At 46.5% G+C, this 19,524-nt stretch overlaps 1 protein-coding gene across 2 annotated transcripts in view; it reads left to right on the top strand.

The window, feature by feature from the left end:
- The window catches only part of LOC140394017 (E3 ubiquitin-protein ligase MGRN1-like), a 247,376-nt gene that overhangs the window by 191,356 nt on the left and 36,496 nt on the right, over window positions 1-19,524 (top strand). For both annotated transcript variants that reach the window (XM_072480789.1, XM_072480788.1), the window contains exons 9-13: window positions 8,393-8,461; window positions 9,539-9,698; window positions 12,271-12,380; window positions 12,676-12,899; window positions 13,586-13,706. In XM_072480789.1, the coding sequence (XP_072336890.1) occupies window positions 8,393-8,461; window positions 9,539-9,698; window positions 12,271-12,380; window positions 12,676-12,899; window positions 13,586-13,706 (684 nt within the window). The remainder of the gene's footprint in view (window positions 1-8,392; window positions 8,462-9,538; window positions 9,699-12,270; window positions 12,381-12,675; window positions 12,900-13,585; window positions 13,707-19,524) is intronic.

Genomic DNA, 19,524 nt, shown 5'->3' with positions numbered 1-19,524 from the left:
GGCGTGTCCAGAATGTGCAATAACAATTGCAGGATTCTGATCCTGGCAGTAAAAAGGATCCAGAGGATGAGTGCCTGGAGTCCGCCTACCGAGTGGGCATCATTACCACACGTGAACATGCCACACCTAACTCACCTCGCATTCAGTCTATCCTCGCTGTGGATTCAGAGGACGAATGGCTTGCGGTGATGCAGGTCAACCGCTGCTCCATCCAGTTCAAGCTGGACACAGGTGCTTCTGCCAACCTCCTCTCACAGGCAGACTTGAAACGCATCAAGAAGTCCCCCAAGGTCCTTCCAGCAGCCTGCCAGCTCCTGGACAATAACGGTAATGCCATCACGGCACTGGGATCCTGCCATCTACTCGTCTCCAACCGGAGCACCCATGCACGGCTAATGTTTGAAGTTGTCAAGCCAGACAGGGCATCCCTACAGGGCGCGCATGCCTGCAAAAAGCTAAACCTGGTGCAGCGGATTTATTCAACGACGTCCTCCAACGTGGATCTTCAAGCTGGCATTGACTACATCCTCGCTCAGTATCCAGATGTGTTTGACGGGATGGACACTTTGCCATATTGGTACAAGAACCTACTGCGACCTGATGCCAAGTCCATGCACCACGCTGGGTCCCGGCTCCGCTGAAGGAGCGCCTGATTGAACAGCTCAAAGAGCTGCAGAGCAGGGGATCATTTCCAGGGTAACCAAACCGACTGACTGGGTCAGCTTGATGGTGTGTGTTAAAAAAACCTCTGAAGACCTGCACATCTGCATTGATTGCTGGTTTAGCACACTGGGCTAAATCGCTGGCTTTTAAAGCAGACCAAGGCAGGCCAACAGCACGGTTCTATTCCCGTACCAGCCTCCCCGAACAGGTCCCGGAATGTGGCGACTAGGGGTTTTTCATTGAAGCCTACTTGTGACAATAAACGATTTTCATTTCATCCCAAGGATCTTAACCGGAAGAAATGCGTCAACACTACCCACACCCCGAAGCGGGAGGAACTCACCAGTGAGATGGCACATGCAATGTTTTTCACGAAATTAGATGCCTCACATGGATTCTGGCAAATCCAGCTGGATGAATCCAGCAGACGGCTCTGCACCTTCAACACACCGTTTGGCAGGTGCTGCTATAACCGTATGCCGTTCGGCATCGGAGATATTTCATCGCATCATGGGGCAGATGATGGAAGGCATTGAAAGGGTTCGTGTATACGTGGCCGACATCATCATGTGGTCCACGACCCCTGAGAAGCATGTTTCCCGTCTCCAGCAGGTATTCCGCCGTGTCCACGTCAATGGCCTGAAGCTGAACAGGGCCAAATGTTGCTTTGACATGTCGACACTCCGAGGAGACCAGATCTCTCAGCAGGGCGTGTGCCCCGACACAGACAAGATCAACGCCATTGCAGCCATGAAGGCCCCGGAAGACAAGAAGGTGGTATTGCGCTTCCTGGGCATGGTCAATTTTCTGGGCAAGTTCATCCCAAACATGGCCTCACACACCACGGCCCTACGAAACCTAGTGAAGAAGTCCACTGCCTCGAGTGGAAGGCGGTCCATCAGGCAGAGTGGTTGGAGCTGAAAGCCAAGCTCACCACTGCACCCGTATTGGCATTTTTCGACCCAGATAGGGAAACAAAAATCTCGACAGATGCGAGCTAGGATGGCATCAGTGCGGTCCTGCTGCAACGCGATGACACCTCATCCTGGGCACCAGTTTCCTACGCATCAAGGGCAGTGATGCCCACCAAACAAACGTATGCACAAATAGAGAAAGAATGCCTCGGCCTCCTCACTGGCATTCTCAAGTTTCACGACTATGTCTGCAGCCTGCCGACATTCACAGTCGAGACGGACCACTGGCCCCTGGTCCACATTATCCACAAGGACCTTAATGACATGACGCCTAGGTAGCAGCGCATCCTCCTCAAACTCAGAAGGTACGACTTTGACCTGGTCTACATGACTGGCAAGGAGCTCATCATTGCCGATAGTGTCCCGCTCCATCACCGTGCCTAGTGAACCACTGAATGTCATCCAGCACATGAGTCACAGGTTGAGTCACAGGTGCAGCTGTGTGCTGGCACCCTCCCGACATCTGATGAGAAGGTGACTCGTATCCGTGAGGAGACAGCCAAAGACCCCCTCTTGCAGCGTGTTATGCAACACCTAGCCAATGGCTGGCAAAAAGGGCAGTGCCCTCAATGTTCAATGTAAAGGACGACCTGACGGTGGTTGATGGTATCCTCCTCAAACTGGACCGGATTGTAATTCCACACTGTCTCCAGAGCCTGGTGCTCTGTCAGATCCATGAGAGCCACCTGGGTGTGGAAAAGTGCAGACGCAGAGCCAGGCAGGCTGTCTACTGGCCCGGGATTAGCCAGGACATCGCGGACATGGATCTTAACTGTGCGACCTGTCAATGCTTCCAGTCAGCGCAGAGTAAGGAGACACTTCAGCAGCATGAAATCGAAACTCTCCATGGTCCAAGGTTGGCATCGACCTCTTTCATGCAAATGGTCGTGATTACGTGTTAATCATTGATTATTTTTCCAATTACCCTGAAGTCGTGAAGCTCTCAAACCTCACATCTCGGACAGCCATCAAGGCTTGTGAGGAGACGTTCTCCAGGCATGGTGTCCCACTCACTGTCATGAATGGTCACTGTTTGCCCAGTCGTATCAGTTCAAACATGTCACTTCCAGCCCACACTATCCGCAGTCAAACAGAAAAGTTGAGACAGGGGTGCACATAGTGAAGCAGCTCATCTGCAAGGCTGCGGATTCTGCGTCTGACATTCACCTTGCGCTGCTTGCATACAGGGCAACCCCACTGTCCCCTGGCATGTCGCCGGCTCAACTCCTGATGAACAGGGACCTGCGAAAGACACTTCCAGCCATACACCCGGATCACCTCTCGATGCTGCAGAAGCTGCAGCAACTCCCAGACCAGCAGAAACATGGCAATGATGCTAATGCCATCGATTTGCCCGTGTTATCCCCGTCGGACACTGTTCGGGTCAAGATCCCAGGTGGAAGCTGGTCAGCTCCAGCTGTCGTTGTTCGACTGGCTGCCCCCAGCTCGCATGTTATGCGCCTGACTGTTGGTTCTGTTGTGCGACGAAACAGACGGGCACTGCGCTAAGTTGCCTGTCCGCAACCACATTCTTCTCCGTTTCCTTCTGTTGTTTTGCCACCTCCTGATACCTCGACTCACGAGGCCACCAGTCAGGCTTCAATCCCGCCCATCAAGGCGCTGTCGTCACCTCTCTGGCGGTCAACCAGGATCAGATGCAAGCCACAGAGACTGGACTTATGAACATTTGTTCTGTTTGCTTTGTTCTGTGTTCTCGCATTAGACAGCTGTTTTCACATGTTCACATCCACTGCATGTGTATATATATTAATATTGGCCTATTCTTGTAAATACGTTCACATTTGTCATCCAACCATAAAGAAAAGGGGGAGATGTCATGATATGCAGACACAGACACAATGATATACAGGCAGGCACAGACAAGCAGAGACACAGAGAACAGGACATGACCAATAAGCAGGCAGGACACTCGGGGGTGGTGTTGCTAACTTTGGTTGTCTCTTAATTCGTTGCCCATTGGGTCTTTACTGAATTTGCTCTGTTTCTATAACCTTTGCTCTAGAGTTGCCAGGTATCGTTCTGATACTGCCATGAGGTTCAAGTTCAAGTACTGATCAATAACTCAACGCACCAATTAGTAAGATTCAAATCAACACACATTTATTATACACAGTAAATCACTACTCATGCTTAAAACTCTACTTTCTAGGCTATCTCTATCACTAAAAGGCCTATACTTAGCTTCGGAACTGGCCCACCAGGTCAGGGGAACAAATGGCCTTTTGTTCGATCCTGAGTCTGCAGGATTCAAAAGCTGGTATGGACTGGTTGCTCGGAGCGCCTATCTCGTAGCGTGCGTTGACTGGAGACTTACTTGGTTGATGCGGCAGCTAGGCAGTTCACTATCAAGGGTCGGTTCGTGTTGCTGAGTGACCCTGCCAAGAAGACCGATTTGAACTTGGGGGACTACTTTATAGTCCCCAGGGGCTTCGCACCGTTCGGGGGGGACCCCGTATCTGGTTCCAAGTGATTGGACTACATTTCGATCACTTGGATTGATTTCTCCAATACTGAAAATGAAATAAAAATTGCTTATTGTCACAAGTAGGCTTCAAATGAAGTTACTGTGAAAAGCCCCTAATCGCCACATTCCGGCGCCTGTTCGGGGAGGCTGGTACGGGAAGTTGTACTGGAGTTGTTCCCTGATCGCTGGGCGGTCCCTGAGTGTCCATTGGCCTTCCTTTGTCTTGGCTCCTGCTGGCGCCGAGGAGTCTGGCTTGGCCTTATTCACCTTACATGTTTCAGTTGTACCCGGGGATCGCTCATTAGTATGCAGATGGCTGAGAGTTTCAGTGCTGTCTGGGCTTTTGCAAGTTCTAATACACAGGATTTTGCACTTGCTAGTTTTTGCCTGTGTTGGCTGAATTTCCCTGTCGTCTTTGCGGATCTCCATTTTAAGTCGGGAAGTGGCCAACCCAGGTGGCTACAGTGGGATCTGACTATAAAAGACACGAGGCACTGACATTCCGCCTCTTTCCACTGATGAACATCTAGAGAGTCAGTCAAGGGTGTTGTTATAATCTCGCACCTCCACCACGTGGCTAAGAGCTAGTCTGGTTCAGTCAGACAGAGTAACCACACTTAAGTTAAGCGAGAGTCGAACTCACAGAGAACTGTGCTAATTGTGCTATTAGTTCAATAAACCTGATTGAACTAACTTCAAGGTCTGGAGTATCTTTTTGATCTAAGCTGCATCCAGTTGCAGCAAGTGTTATACCAGTGTACCTAACGACACTCCCCTTAGTATGTTCCCTTCTCCTTGTGGTGAATTTCTGTTGTGCCTCCCGAATAACCCCCCAAAACTCCAGCCATTGTTGTTCAACAATCTTCCCTGCTAGGCTCCTTTTCCAATCAACTCTGGCCAGCTCCTCCCTCATGTTGAACTGGGGCAGCACGGTAGCCTTGTGGATAGCACAATTGCTTCACAGCTCCAGGATCCCAGGTTCGATTCCGGCTTGGGTCACTGTCTGTGCGGAGTCTGCACATCCTCCCCGTGTGTGCGTGGGTTTCCTCCGCTTGCTCCGGTTTCCTCCCACAGTCCAAAGATGTGCAGGTTAGGTGGATTGGCCATGATAAATTGCCCTTAGTGTCCAAAATTGCCCTTAGTGTTGGGTGGGGTTACTGGGTTATGGGGATAGGGTGGCGGTGTTGACCTTGGGCAGGGTGCTCTTTCCAAGAGCCGGTGCAGACTCGATGGGCCGAATGGCCTCCTTCTGCACTGTAAATTCTATGTCTTTGTAGTTAGCTTTATTCAATTGTAAAACTGTTACGTCTGATTCCAACTTCTCCCTCTCAAACTGGAGGGTGAATTCTATCATATTGTAGTCACTACCCACTAAAGGTTCCTTCACCTTAAGTTCCCTCATCAAGTCTGCCTCATTACGCATCACCAAATCCAGAATTGCCCAGTGGGCTCAACCACAAGCTGCTCCAAAAGAACATCTCTTCTCATTCCACAAATTCCTTTTCTTGGGATCTGCTGCCAACCTGATTTTCCCAGTCCACTTGCATATTGAAGTCCCCCATGATTATTGTAATATTGCCTTTTTTACATGCCTTTTCTATCTCCTGATTTATTTTCTGCCCCACATCCTGACTACTGCTATGGGGGCTGTACATAACTCCCATCAGAGTCTTTTTTCCTTTGCCATTCTTCAACTCTACACACACAGATTATACGCCTTCTGACCCTATGTCGCTTCTTGCTATCGGTTTGAGTTCATTTCTTACTAACAATGCAACCCCGCAGCCTCTGCCCATCTGCCTGATCTTTTGATAGGACACATGTCCTTGGATATTTAGACCCCCAACCCTGATCCCCTTGCAGCCACATCTCTGTGATGCTCACAACATCGTACTGGCCAATTTCAATGTGCACAACAAGCTCATTTACCTTGTTTTGTATATTGCGTGCATTTAGGTACAACACTCCCAGTCCTGCATGGACCCCCCCCCCCCATAGTTGTCCCCTCTTTTGCTGTGCCTGAAATTAAATTGCTGCCGGCTTCTATACTCTTTGCTCTATTACGTGTTCTGGAAACTTTACTAACCTCTTCTGAGCCCTCTGCCCTTTTAACTAGTTTAAAGTCCTTATCATTAATCTGCACTCTCACTTTCTCCTTTAACCTTGGTTTTCTAATTTTCGATACAACTGAACTCTCCACCCCACTATTTAGATTAAAACCCTATCCACAGCCCTAGCTATGCGATTCACCAGGTCCCTGGTCCCAGCTTGATTCGGGTGAAGACCGTCCCATCGGAACAACTCCCTCTTTCCCCAGTACTGGTGCCAATGTCCCATGAATTCAAACCCATTTCTCCAACACCAATCTTTGAGCCACACAACTGACATGGAAGCAGCAAAGAATGTGCAGCTATCTGGGTGGGTGGGACCAATTTGAAATTGGAACAGGAGAAACTTGCGAAGTGAATGAAGTTGAAGTCTGGCTATTAAAGTCAATAGGAAGGTTAGAAGACTTCAAAACGTCTGCTAGGAAGATGCTGTTCCTTGACATTGGAACAGTGTTGAAGGCGAGAGATTGTAGGAGCAGTGAGCAAAATTGGCAAGTTTCAGGCAACTCTGGGTAGCATTTATAGACAGAAGTTTTTTTCAAAACTAGTTGCCTAACGTCACCTTCTGTGGCTCGTGTCAATTTTTATTTGATAATTGTTCTTGTGGAGCATCTTGGCAGAGTTTATTACATTAACTTTGCTATGTAAATTCAAGTTGTTGTTGTTGTTGTAGGGTTCTAGACATTGTTGTGAGAGTGGTAATTGATAGGTGCATTCTGTGTTTTTGTTTTCATTCAAGATATGTGGGCACTGCTGGCCATGCCAGCATTTATTGCCCACCCCTAAATACCGTTGAGAAGGTGGTTGTGAGCCGCTAACTTGAACCCTGCAGTCCAAGTAGTGTAGGTGCACGCACAGTGTTGTTAGGGAGGGAGTTCCAGGATCTTGACCCGTCATATATTTCCATTTTGCAACCGAAGGTGCTGGAATCGTGCTGGAGTAACCACTATCAACATTCTGGGAGTTAACATTGACCAGATACTGAACTGGATTTGCCATATAAATACAGTGGCTACAAGCACAGGTCAAGGCTAGGAACTCTGCAGTGAGTAATTTACTTCCTGACTCTCCAAACTCTGTCCACCATCTACAAGGCACAAGTTAGCAGTGCGATGGAACCTTCCCCACTTGCCTGGATGATTCCAACCTTCAACCCTCAAGAAGCTCGACACCATTCAGGACAAAACAGCCGCTTAATTGGCACCCCATCCACAAACATTCACTTCCTCCACCTCCGGTGTACAGCAACAACAGTGTGTGCCATCTACATCAGTGTTTTTCAAACTTTATTTCCGGAACCCATTTTTACCAATTGGACGACCTTTGCGACCCACGTGGCTGACCTTCATGACCCATGCCAGGCAACCATCGTGACACACCATTTTCACTTCCCTTTAATGTGACAAGTGAGCTTGCTTGGTCCTCATGATCTCACCTGCTTTGTCATTCAGTGTTACATTTCTGCTAAGGACTTCAGCTGATGGATGATTTAAGTTCTCGCTGAATTTAAGAGGTTTGTCCTCAGACGCGCCATGCTTCAAATGCCTCTGAAGGTTTGAGGGTTTTAAACTCTCATTCTCCAGCACTTCCCTGCATTTAACACACTTGGGCTTTGCATCCTGATTTGCACTGGCACAATTATCAAAGCCATACCTCAAGAAATCATTTTTAAACTGCTTTGTCCCTGATTTCAGTTTTTTGTTGTTTAAAAGGATCCATCTTCAGTTCTTCACAGTCCTGTTGCCTTGCTTGCTCACAGGTAGAAAATGGATGAATCCCTCCTGCATCATTCTATTTAAAAGCCGGCCATGGCCAGCATTCTCAATTAAAAGCCGGTCGTGGTGTCCCCGATCGCGGCAGAAGCTTCCGACACCTGTCCGTGACACACCCGCGGGTTTCGACCCGCAGTTTGAAAAACCCTGATCTACATATGATGCATTGCAGCAACTCACCATGGCTCCATAGAAAACAAACTGAAATGGCCTCGATAGTCGATTGACCATCTCCTATATTGTAATGGATCTATGGCTCTGTAACATTTTGCATAACTTTTGGGACTCTGCCAGAATTCAATTCAAAAGTCGCAGAATATTTCATTCCAGGAAATATGTATGTCTCTGATTTCATCTCATCAATTGCCTTTCTGTTGGTCTTTCCTGTAGGTTGACCGAGTCAGCTATCTGTTACAAGAAATATACGGCATTGAAAATAAGAATAACCAAGAAACAAAGGTACCTATTTCCTGATATCTTCCATTCGACTTTGAATTTCAGAACTGCACTGGATGAAGTTCAGTATTAGATTTTTAATATTGTAAAGTCTAATCTCTCTTTTTCTAGTTTCAGTGGGTATTTTTATTTAACACCCTCTTTTCAGTATTTACAAAAGTGCAGTTAGCAATAGCCAAAGTTATATTCTCCACAGTAAGGGTAGTGGAGTGATTGTTTAAAAAGCTTGAAGCATATCAGTTTTTGTTAAGTAGGATCTAAGAGTAAATTTACTGATTGTTTTGTTAGATATTGATTGGGGGAGGGGTGGTTATACATTTATCTCTTGTGTCCTGGTAGAGCATGTGCTAGTAATTGATAAATTGCATAATGTGAAATTTAATGCCCTGCCTCTTTCCTGCACCATATAATGTGGCAGGAAGGCTCAGGCAGGAGACCCTGTTGCCATCCCGACTCCCCACAATTAAGTCTGGGTCAGGAAGGGTCGAGGACTGGCTCCCCATCCAGATGTTGAGACACATAAGTCACTACTAAAGGACTCGCCAGCAGGGGCCACGCCATGTGGGCAAATTGCCAGGTAAACCATGACCAGCATACTTGTAGCCTGGTCACTGTACACTCCTGTACACTGACTATCCCCCTAACAGGGCTTGACTGGCCCTGGCGAGTCTGCCACACTTATGTGCACTAAGGGGCTCCAGAATCAATCCTGCAGCCTGCGCCTCCTGCAGTACCAGCAGTGGAACCTCTGGTAGTGGTGAGTTACCAGCTTCTGACTGGCAGCTCTCTAAGACAGGAAATGCCATCTGCAGGAAATGGGAGCACTCGAGCCTGATTGTCTTTTAATCGCAATAGTGCGCCACAAATAGATGCAGTGGGGTTACCTCCAGCTGGTGGCGAGCCCACGGCCACAAGCAGTAGATCCAGCTTGCTGTTTCAGCCGACGATATGTAATTGGGAAAAATTCAGGGACTGCCCTTGGCGAGCAAAACATGCTTGATAAATGATAAAATGTTTAGCTGTGAAACAGTGTGAAAGCAATGATTTGCTTTTGTATTTGTAAAATATCTTTCTTTACAGCCTTCGGATGATGAGAACAGTGACAACAGCAATGAGTGCGTTGTGTGCTTGTCTGACCTCCGTGATACTTTAATCCTTCCCTGTAGACATCTGTGCTTATGCAGTACCTGTGCAGATACACTACGGTACCAGGCTAATAACTGCCCTATCTGCAGATTGCGTAAGTATTACAGCATGTTCACAATCACATAGCAAACATGAAAATTGTTGAAGGTCAATGAACAAGAATTTACAAATAAAATTTAGTATGCTTATTTGTATGTTTATTTTTAAAGCTGCTCTAGGTAAAGTGTCTCAAATCAGGCAACCTCAGAACCTCGTCTGTGCTGCATTTTGGAACTTGCTAGTTTTCAAAAAAGAACCTAATTCAAAGACTAGGGTACACATGAAATCAAGAGAATAGGTTCCTTTAGAATATATCTTGAAGTGTTTTTTATCCATGTGAGTTTCTAGAACAATTTCCTGCCAAGGAACTACACCTATTGATGCTAACAAATCTGGATCTGATATATTTTGCTTTCATTTTCAGGTAGACGTTTCTTACTTTTAATGTAGGCTGATGAATTCTCACTCTCTGCTTCGTTTTAACTTTTATAGTCTCTTCAATGGCACTGCTACTTTTGCCTTTGTGGGAAAGTATGCTCCCATGTAGAATATATTGTTAAATATTCTACTTCATTGGGCTCTGCAGGAATCTTTGCTTTTCCTGGACAGAGTGATCCGTTTTATTGGCCGTTAAGATCGACTATGCGAGTCGGGGCTTGGGGTTGGGTCACGCGGATCGGGCCGAACTGGGTTAGATGGAGGGGGTTAAGGGACCACTTGGAGCACGGAAAATGTCAGGCTCTTGAAGCGGACAACTGCCTGGCACGCCATCATGTCAATGCAGCAACTCCCCAAACCAGTAAGTTTTTTCTCTCATTTCATAGGACTTAAAATTCTAGCATGGCCCACTTAAACCAATTGTCCCATTCTTGGATAACTGGAACAACATTTTGTAAAGTATTTCTAAAACTAGAATTTAACAGATGTTTGTCCTAAGTAATGTATAATTTCCCCATTTGTGCACTGTTATACCTGGTGTCCCCAATAATCTATCACTGGCCCCTACTATTTCTCAAATGCATGCTGTCCTTCGGCGTCATCATCTGAAAACCCGTTTTTACGTGTATGCTGACAACACTGCATTCTACATTGTCACCACCTCTCTCAATTCCTCCACTGTTGTATATTATCACGCTGTTTCTCCAACATCCAGAACTCCACAAGCAGAAATTTCTGCAATTAGCCATTTGGGAAGTGCAAAGCCATTAACTTTGGTCATATCGATAACTCCGTTCCTTAGCTACAGATTCCATTCCTCTCCATGGTTTCTGCCTGAGGCAACCCGACTGTTCGCAGCCTAGTCAACTGACTTTCTGACCATGTATCATTTCTATCTCCCTTACATTGCCTGACTCTACCCCTGCCTGAAGTCATCTGCTGCTGAAAACCCTTTCTATATTTTTGTTACTTCTGGGCTTGTGTGTTCTAGGCCAGCCTCCGAGATAGCACTTGCCATAAACTTGAGGTCATCCTAAACTTTGTTGTCCATGTCCTTATTTGTGCCAAGGCCCCTACACCCATCACCCCATAACTCTCAGATCTGCATTGAATCCTTGTCAAGTGCTTGATCTTAAAATGATCATCTTTGTTTTCAAATCTCTCCTTGGTCTCACCCCTTCCTATCACTGCAATCTCCTCCAGCCCCGCAACCCTCTGAGACATCAGAGGAATCTAATTCTGGTTCCTTGAGCATCCCGAATTTTAATTGCTCCAACAATATTGGCCGTGTCGAGGCCCAACCTCTAATTCCATCCTTACACCTCTATCTCTCTACCTCACTTTCCTCCCTTAAGACATTCCTTAAACCCTACCTCTTTGACAACATTCCTACAACCTACTTCTTTGACCAAAGATTTTAACTATCTGCTCTAATATTGCCTTGGAGTCAAATTTTTCTTTAATGCTCCTGTGAAACAATTTGAGATGCTTTAATATAATTAACGGTGCAATATAAATGTATGTTGTTATAGGAGTTTTATATACCCAATCTACATTTCACTATATGGATTAGATGTTTAGCTAACTCTGCCATTATTAACCAGTATCTGGTTAACTAGATACAACTACTAAGTAGCCCAAGTGGCCAGCTTTCAAGTATGAGCCAAGGCAATGAGCATTTATCAGTTATTTACATGTGAAGAAGGGTGATGTGGGGGAAGGGGAGGGCAGGCAGCATAATAGCCAAGCAATGTCTGTATCCAGCATCTGCACAGAATGTGTTTTCCAGCAGGGTTTCCTGGATTGCATACAGGTACAGAAACCTCATCCCTTTTTGAACTTCTCTCAATTTGTGGGCACTGAAGCCAAAATCTGTACCTTCACTGCTGCCCTGGCAGAGATAAGGTAACATTGTCAAGAACAGGCATTGAACCTGCAGTCTTCCTGTTGGGTGTGGCTGAGTAATTTGCCACGCACAGTCATTTTCTTTGCATTTATCATCTTCAATACTATTTCGCTATAAAAATATTTATCTGTTTTAAATGTACAAAAATATCAGGTAAACTATGCATTGGGTGTATCTGGCAGAATAACTCAAATAGGCAATTTGACACAAAATCTCTGTACATGTGAATTTTGATGTCAGCCAGGTTTCTTTGCTAAAATTCATGAAAAACTTCTCTTCCTAGCATTTCGAGCACTGTTGCAGATCCGAGCTGTGAGGAAAAAACCCGGGGCCTTGTCACCGGTTTCATTTAGTCCCGTCTTGGCACAGACGATGGACCATGATGACCATTCAGTAAGTCCATCAGTTGTTTACTTAATCATAATCATCTTTACTTTAAACTTGCCACCATAGGAACAAATGGTTGAAAACAAAAGGTTAGAATAAGCTTAACATATGTTTTACATCAATTTTTTTCTCTGCTTGCAAAAGTAAAAGTCTTGGATCAGTTTCTTGGCAAATAATTACCTTAAAAGTTAGGTTTTACCTTTTTGTACTTCATATGTTTTTGTTTGCCTCTTTTTTGTATCTTACTTGCAAAGATTTTGAGAGCAATTCTTTGCTAACATGGATCTTCTAAACTTTTTAGGCATCTGAGCACATCCCTCCCGGATTTGAGCCAGTTTCCTTACTGGAAGCTTTAAATGGACTTCGATCACTTTCTCCATCCATCCCTTCTGCTCCCCTCTATGAAGAAATCAACTATTCTGGGATTGGGGATGGCTTGTCTCCATCTGGCAGGCAGCTGTCAGCAATAGACAAGATGGTAGATAATTGTCCCCAAAAGCCCAAACTGAGCAAATCCTCAGAAAGGTAAGTGTCCAACAACAACCCTCTCATCAGTTTGATCTTGTTTATCATGACAAAATTCTAAATCTCTCTAACAGTTTAAATGGGTTCAACTGGTTTATGGAACTTGCACACACTTATTTTGGCATTCTGAACCTCTGTGGTGTGTGCCTCTTTTCAATGTTGTATAATTTTCATGTGGAAACATTTAGTAAATTAGACTATTGCTGATATTAATATTGTTTATGATTTGTGAAAATTATTTGAAAGAAAGTCCTCAGGCAAGTTTTAAGTCGTAAAGTGAAAATTACATTTTTTTGTTGATTAAAAAAAAATCTTGGCTGAGATTTTAAAATGATGGATGGCCCTACTGATGACGAGCAGTGTAAATGTTGACAGGATCACATCCAACTTTGTTACCAGGTCGGAGACTGGAGCAAGTAAATCAATGATGAGGGAAATAAAATTGTATGCTTAGATCAAAAAACCTCAATTTTATCATACTTTTTTTGTATGTTCCCATTTGTGTATAAGGAAAAAAGACTGAATAAATTACCAAATATACCAAAAGAAAACAGAGAAGATTGTGTGCGTAGCTCTGCACTGGCCAAATTGACCTGATGGCATTTCAAAAAATATTTATACCCAGATCTATATTGTTTACATTTGATAATGAAGGGTCTCTAATTTAAAATCGTATGATAATTTAGCAGTCTGCGGTCACCATCTTCTCCGATACAAGAAGAGGATGAAGAAAAGCTTTCAGAAGATTCCGATGTTCTTTTACAAAAGAATGGACCACAACGGCCAAATGAATCAAGCTCACAAGAAGTAAGTTACTATGGGAAGCTGTTGGGATCAGCGAAAAGATAAATTAACTTAAACGGAGTTATTTAGCCAAGGAATTTTTGATTATTATTATTAGAGAATTAAGAAAAAGTATAATTCCATGACCGAATTTGCAAACTTTTAAATTAATTAATTTGCGTTCTTTAACACTCAGTCACAGTTTGCAACTAGGTCGTGAAACAGTTGGTGGTTGCACCTGGTATGTAATTAACTGAGCTTTGCAAATCAATAAGTGGGAGAAATTTCCTATTTCAACTTTTCAATGAATAAAAGGAACCTGAGCTAATTTTAATGTTTTCAAATTAAAATTATTATTCAACTTCATTCTCCCTTCCTTACCCCATCCAAAAATAAATGTTAGGACTTCCATGACAGATTTCCAGGATAATAGCAATACCACAAAATTTTTTTTAAAATTTGGTCTTGGGATGACAAGGCCTATAATTTATTGGCTGTCCCTAAATGTCCATTTCAAAGGACAGTTGAGAGTCAACTACATTTCTGCGGGTCTGGAGTCACAGGTGGGCCACACCAGGGAAGGGTGGCAGATTTCCTCCCCTGAAGGACATTAGTGAACCCAGATGAGATTATCTGACAGTCCAGTAGTTTCATGATTATTATTAATGAGACTAGCATTTTGTTCCAGATTTGTTAATTAAGTATATTTAAATTCCATGAGCTGCCATGGTAGGATTTGAATTCATGGGCGTCATTCTCCGACCCCCCGCCGGGTCGGAGAATGGCCGTTGGCCGCCGTGAATCCCGCCCCCGCCGAAGTCTCCGGTACCGGAGATTGGGCGGGGGCGGGAATCGGGCCGCGCCGGTTGGCGGGACCCCCGCTCAATTCTCCGGCCCGGATGGGCCGAAGTCCCGCCCAGAAATTGCCTGTCCCGCCGGCGTAAATCAAACCTGGTATTTACGGGCGGGACCAGGCGGCGTGGGAGGGCTCCAGGGTCCTGGGGGGGGGCGCGGGGCGATCTGGCATCGGGGGGTGCCCCCACGGTGGCCTGGCCCGCGATCGGGGCCCACCGATCCGGTGGGCCAGCTGCCGGGGCAACAAACGCCATTTCCGCCAGCTGGCGGGGCGGAAATCCCTCCGTCGTCGGCCTAGTCCCTCAATGTTGGGGCTAGGCCGCCAAAGATGCGGAGCATTCCGCACCTTTGGGCCGGCGCGATGCCCGTCTGATTGGCGCCGTTTTTGGCGCCAGTCGGCGGACATCGCGCCGTTGGTGGAGAATTTCGCCCCATATCTCTGGAGCATTAGTCTGGATTTCTAGCCCAGTAAGCTAAACACTACGCTACTATCCTCTTCAAGGATAATTAATATAGAATGGTACGGTTAAATAGTTTCCTGGAATTTTGCTGATATAGGCCTGGGGCGGGATTCTCCCCCAGGCCACATTTCTGCCCTGACCGGCCGGCAGGATTCTCCGTTACGTCAATGGGGTTTCCCATTGTGGTGCAGCCCCACGCCGTCAGGAAACCCCCAGGCGCCGGTATAACGGAGAATCACGCCAACGGAGAATCACGCCGACAGAGAATCCCTCCCCTGGATTTTGTGGTCAGCAACAGTAAGGAATGGGACTCCACACTTGTAGAAGTACATTTTAAGTGACAGAGCAGTTGTTTGCCAGCATTTTGATATCTAAGCAGGCACCTCGATTGAGGCCATAGGGGTGGAATTTTTTTTAAAAATGGAGGTAATCACGTTGCTGGGAGTGTACTATAGGCCCCCCAAACAGTCATGGAGAGAGAGAAGAGCAGATATGCATGTAAATCTCAGAAGTAGGGGACTTCAATTTATCCAATATTGATTGGGATAGACAAAGTGTGAAAGGCTTAGAGCAGAATTCTTAAAGGTGCATCCAAGAGCACTTGTGTGGCATGGTAACACAGTGGTTAGCATTGTTGCTTCACAGCGCCAGGGTCGCAGGTTCGATTCCCACTTGGGTCACTGTCTGTGCGGAATCTGCATGACTCCCGGTGTCTGCGTGGGTTTCCTCCGGGTGCTCCAGTTTCCTCCCACAGTCCAAAGATGTGCAGGTTAGGTGGATTGATCATGCTAAATTACCCTTAGTGTCCAAAAAGGTTAAATGGGGTTACTGGGTTATGGGGATAGGGTGGAGGCGTGGGCTTAGGTTCAGACTCGATGGGCCAATTGGCCTTCTGCACTGTAAATTCTATGAAAGAAAACTTTTTGAGTCAGCATGTAGAAAGTCCTACAAGAGAGGATTGGTACTGGATTTAATTTTTGGGAATGAAACCAGGCAGGTGGTCGAAGTGTCAGTGGGGGAGTATATTGGTGATAGTGACCATAACTTGTTAAGATTTAAGGTAGTTGGATCTAAAATTGGTTTAGACCAGAGGGTGATGGTCGAGGATTGTTTTTATGTCTAGACGCCTGTGTTCACTATTGGACCACAGGTCGTTGCTGGGTCCCTTGCTGATTGCAGTGCACATTAATGACTATATGTGAATGGAGTCCATCAGTTGTTTACTGAATCATAATCATCTTTACTTTAAACTTGCCAATAAGTTCGCAGACTACATGACAATTGGTGGTGTTGCAAGTAGTGAGGAGGAAAGCTTTAGATTACAGGACGATAGAGATGGGCAGAGCAATGGCAAATGGAAAATAACCCTGAAAAGTGTGAGGTAATACATTTTGGGAGGACTAACGAGGCAAGGGAATACACAATGAACGTAGGATGTTAGGAAGTTCAGAGGAATCTTGCCGTGCATGTCCAAAGATTCCTGAAGGGCAGGTAGATAAAGTGGTTAAGAAGGCATATGGGATACTTGCCATTACTGGCTGACGCATCGAATAGAAGAACAAAGAACAATACAGCACAGGAACAGGCCCTTCGGCCCTCCAAGCCTGTCTAAACTAAAACCGTATGCACTTAGGGAGTCCGTATATTTCCATTCCCACCCTATTCATATATTTGTCCAGATGCCCCTTAAATGCCGCTATCGTACCCGCTCCCACCATCCTCTCAGGCAGCGCATTCCATATATTTACCAACTTTTGTAAAACACCTGCCTCGCACATCTCTTCCAAACTTTTCCCCACGCACTTTAAACCTATGCCCCCTAGTACTTGACTCTCCTACCCTAGGAAAGAGCATCTAACTATTCACTCTGTCCATAATCTTGTAGACCTCTATCAGGTCGCCTCTCAACCTCTGTTGTTTCTCTAATCTCTCCTCGTAGCGAATGCCCTCCACACCAGGCAACATCCTAGTAAACCGGTTCTGTACCCTCTCCAAAGCATCCACATCCTTCTGGTAGTGTGGCGACCAGAATTGTACACAATATTCCAAATGAGGCCTAACTAAGGTCCTGTACAGCTGCAACATGACTTGCCAATTTTTTAAATAAACATTTTATTGAGGCACTTATGATTTTATAACAATAACAGAAGAAACAGTGTACATACAAATATAAACATAGTGCAAAGGCCGACTTCCTCCCTCACAGGTCCACCTTTCTTACATCCTAATCTAAACTACACTAAACGCCATCCCCCTTCCACCCTCTGCTGACAGTTAATTTTCCCCAAAGAAGTCGACGAACAGCTGCCACCTCTGGACAAACCCTGACATTGACTCTCTCAGGGCGAACTTGATTTTCTCCAAACAGAGAAAGCTTGCCATGTCAGTTAGCCAGGTCTCTGACTTCGGGGGCTTTGAGTACCTCCAAGCTAATAGTATCCGTCTCCGGGCTACCAGGGAGGCAAAGGCCAGAATGTCTGCCTCTTTTTCCTCCTGGATTCCCGGACCTTCCGACACCCCGAAAATCGCCACCTCTGGACTCGGTGTCACCCTTGTTTTTTAAAATCTTGGACATTACAGCCGTAAACACTTGCCAGAATCCCCTATGCTTCGGGCATGCCCAGAACATATGGACATGGTTCGCTGGTCCTCCCGCACACCTTGCGCAACTGTCTTCTACTCCAAAGAACCTGCTCATCTGGGCCACTGTCATGTGTGCCCGGTGTACGACCTTAAACTGTATCAGGCTGAGCCTGGCACATGTTGTGGACGCGTTGACTCTACTCAAGGCATCTGCCCAGAGACCATCCTCTATCTCTCCTCCTAACTCCTCTTCCCATTTGTGTTTCAGCTCCTCGGTCTGCATTTCCTCTGACCCCATGAGTTCCTTATAAATGTCAGAAACTCTCCCTTCTCCCACCCACTTTCTGGAAACTACCCTGTCCTGTATCCCCCTTGGTGGTAGGAGCAGGAAGGTAGAGACCTGCCTGCGTAGGAAATCTCATGCCTGCAGGTACCTAAACACATTTCCACCCGTCAATTCAAATTTCTCCTCTAACTCCCTCAGGCTGTGAAAGCTCCCCTCTATAAACAGATCTCCCATCCTCTCGATCCCTGCTCTTTGCCATCTCCAAAACCCTCCATCCAGCCTCCCCGGGGCAAACCGATGGTTATTGCAGATTGGAGACCAGACCGATGCTCTCTCTGCTCTCACATGTTTCCTCCATTGCCCCCACAGTCTCAGGGCCGCCACCACCACGCGGCTGGTGGAGTACCGTGTCGGCAGGAACAACAGAGGCGCCGTTACCAATGCCCCCAAGCTCGTGCCCATACATGATGCCGCCTCTACTCGCTCCCACATCGACCCCCCACTTGTATTCGCCGCCCAGTAATAATTACTAAAGGTCGGCAGCGCGAGCCCGCCCTCTCCCCGGCTACGCTCCAGCATCTCCTTTTTTACTCGCGGGGTAAAGCCAGAGATCACCTTGTTAACCCGTTTAAAGAAGGCCCGTGGAATAAAGATAGGGAGACACTGAAACACAAACAGGAATCTCGGGAGGATCGTCATTTTCACTGTCCGTACCCTCCCAGCCAGTGATAGCGGGAGCATGTCCCACCTTCGGAAGTCTTCCTTCATTTGGTCTACTAGTCGGGTCAAATTTAACTTATGTAGCCGTTCCAATTCCCGTGCCACCTGGATGTCTAGGTACCAAAAGCGTCCCCCTACCACTCTAAACGGCAGCTCCCCCAGTCGCTTCTCCTGCCCCCTTGTCTGGATCGCGAACATCTCACTTTTCCCCATGTTCAATTTATAACCCAAAAACCAGCCAAATTCCCCCAGAATCCTCATTTCTCCCATCCCTTCTAGTGGGTCAGAAACATATCGGAGTAGGTCATCCGCGTATAGTGAGACTCTGTGTTCCACCCTCCCCGAACCAGCCCCTTCCAGTCTCTTGAGGCTCTCAGCTCAATTGCCAGCAGCTCTATGGTCAGCGCAAACAGCAGTGGGGAGAGGGGGCATCCCTGCCTCATCCCCCGGTGTAGCCTAAAATAGCCCCATGTCAACCTGTTTGTCCGTACACTCATCACAGGCGCCTGTTAAAGAAGCCTAACCCAGTCGATGAAGCCCCGTCCAAACCCAAACGCCCCAGCACCTCCCACATATAGGTCCATTCCACCCGATCGAATGCCTTCTCCGTGTCCATTGCGACCACTACCTCCACGTCCCTACCCTCTGGGGGCATCATGATCACATTCAGCAGCCTTCTAACGTTGGCCATCAGCTGCCTGCCCTTAACTAATCCCGTCTGGTCCTCCCCAATCACGTCTGGAACGCAGTCTTCGTTCCTAGAGGACAAGATTTTGGCCAACAGTTTGGCGTCCACGTTTAATAAGGAGATCAGTCTGTAGGACCTGCATAGCTCCAGGTACTTCTCCCGCTTCAAGATCAATGCGATAGTGACATCGTCGGGGGAAGCACCCCTCTCTCCCTTGCCTCATTTAATGTCCTCATCAACAGCGACCCC

This window comes from Scyliorhinus torazame, chromosome 17, assembly GCF_047496885.1.
Source record: "Scyliorhinus torazame isolate Kashiwa2021f chromosome 17, sScyTor2.1, whole genome shotgun sequence".
Lineage (NCBI taxonomy): Eukaryota > Metazoa > Chordata > Chondrichthyes > Carcharhiniformes > Scyliorhinidae > Scyliorhinus > Scyliorhinus torazame.
Note: the sequence above shows the minus strand (reverse complement) of the source record. Positions and strands in the feature narration are given on the sequence as shown.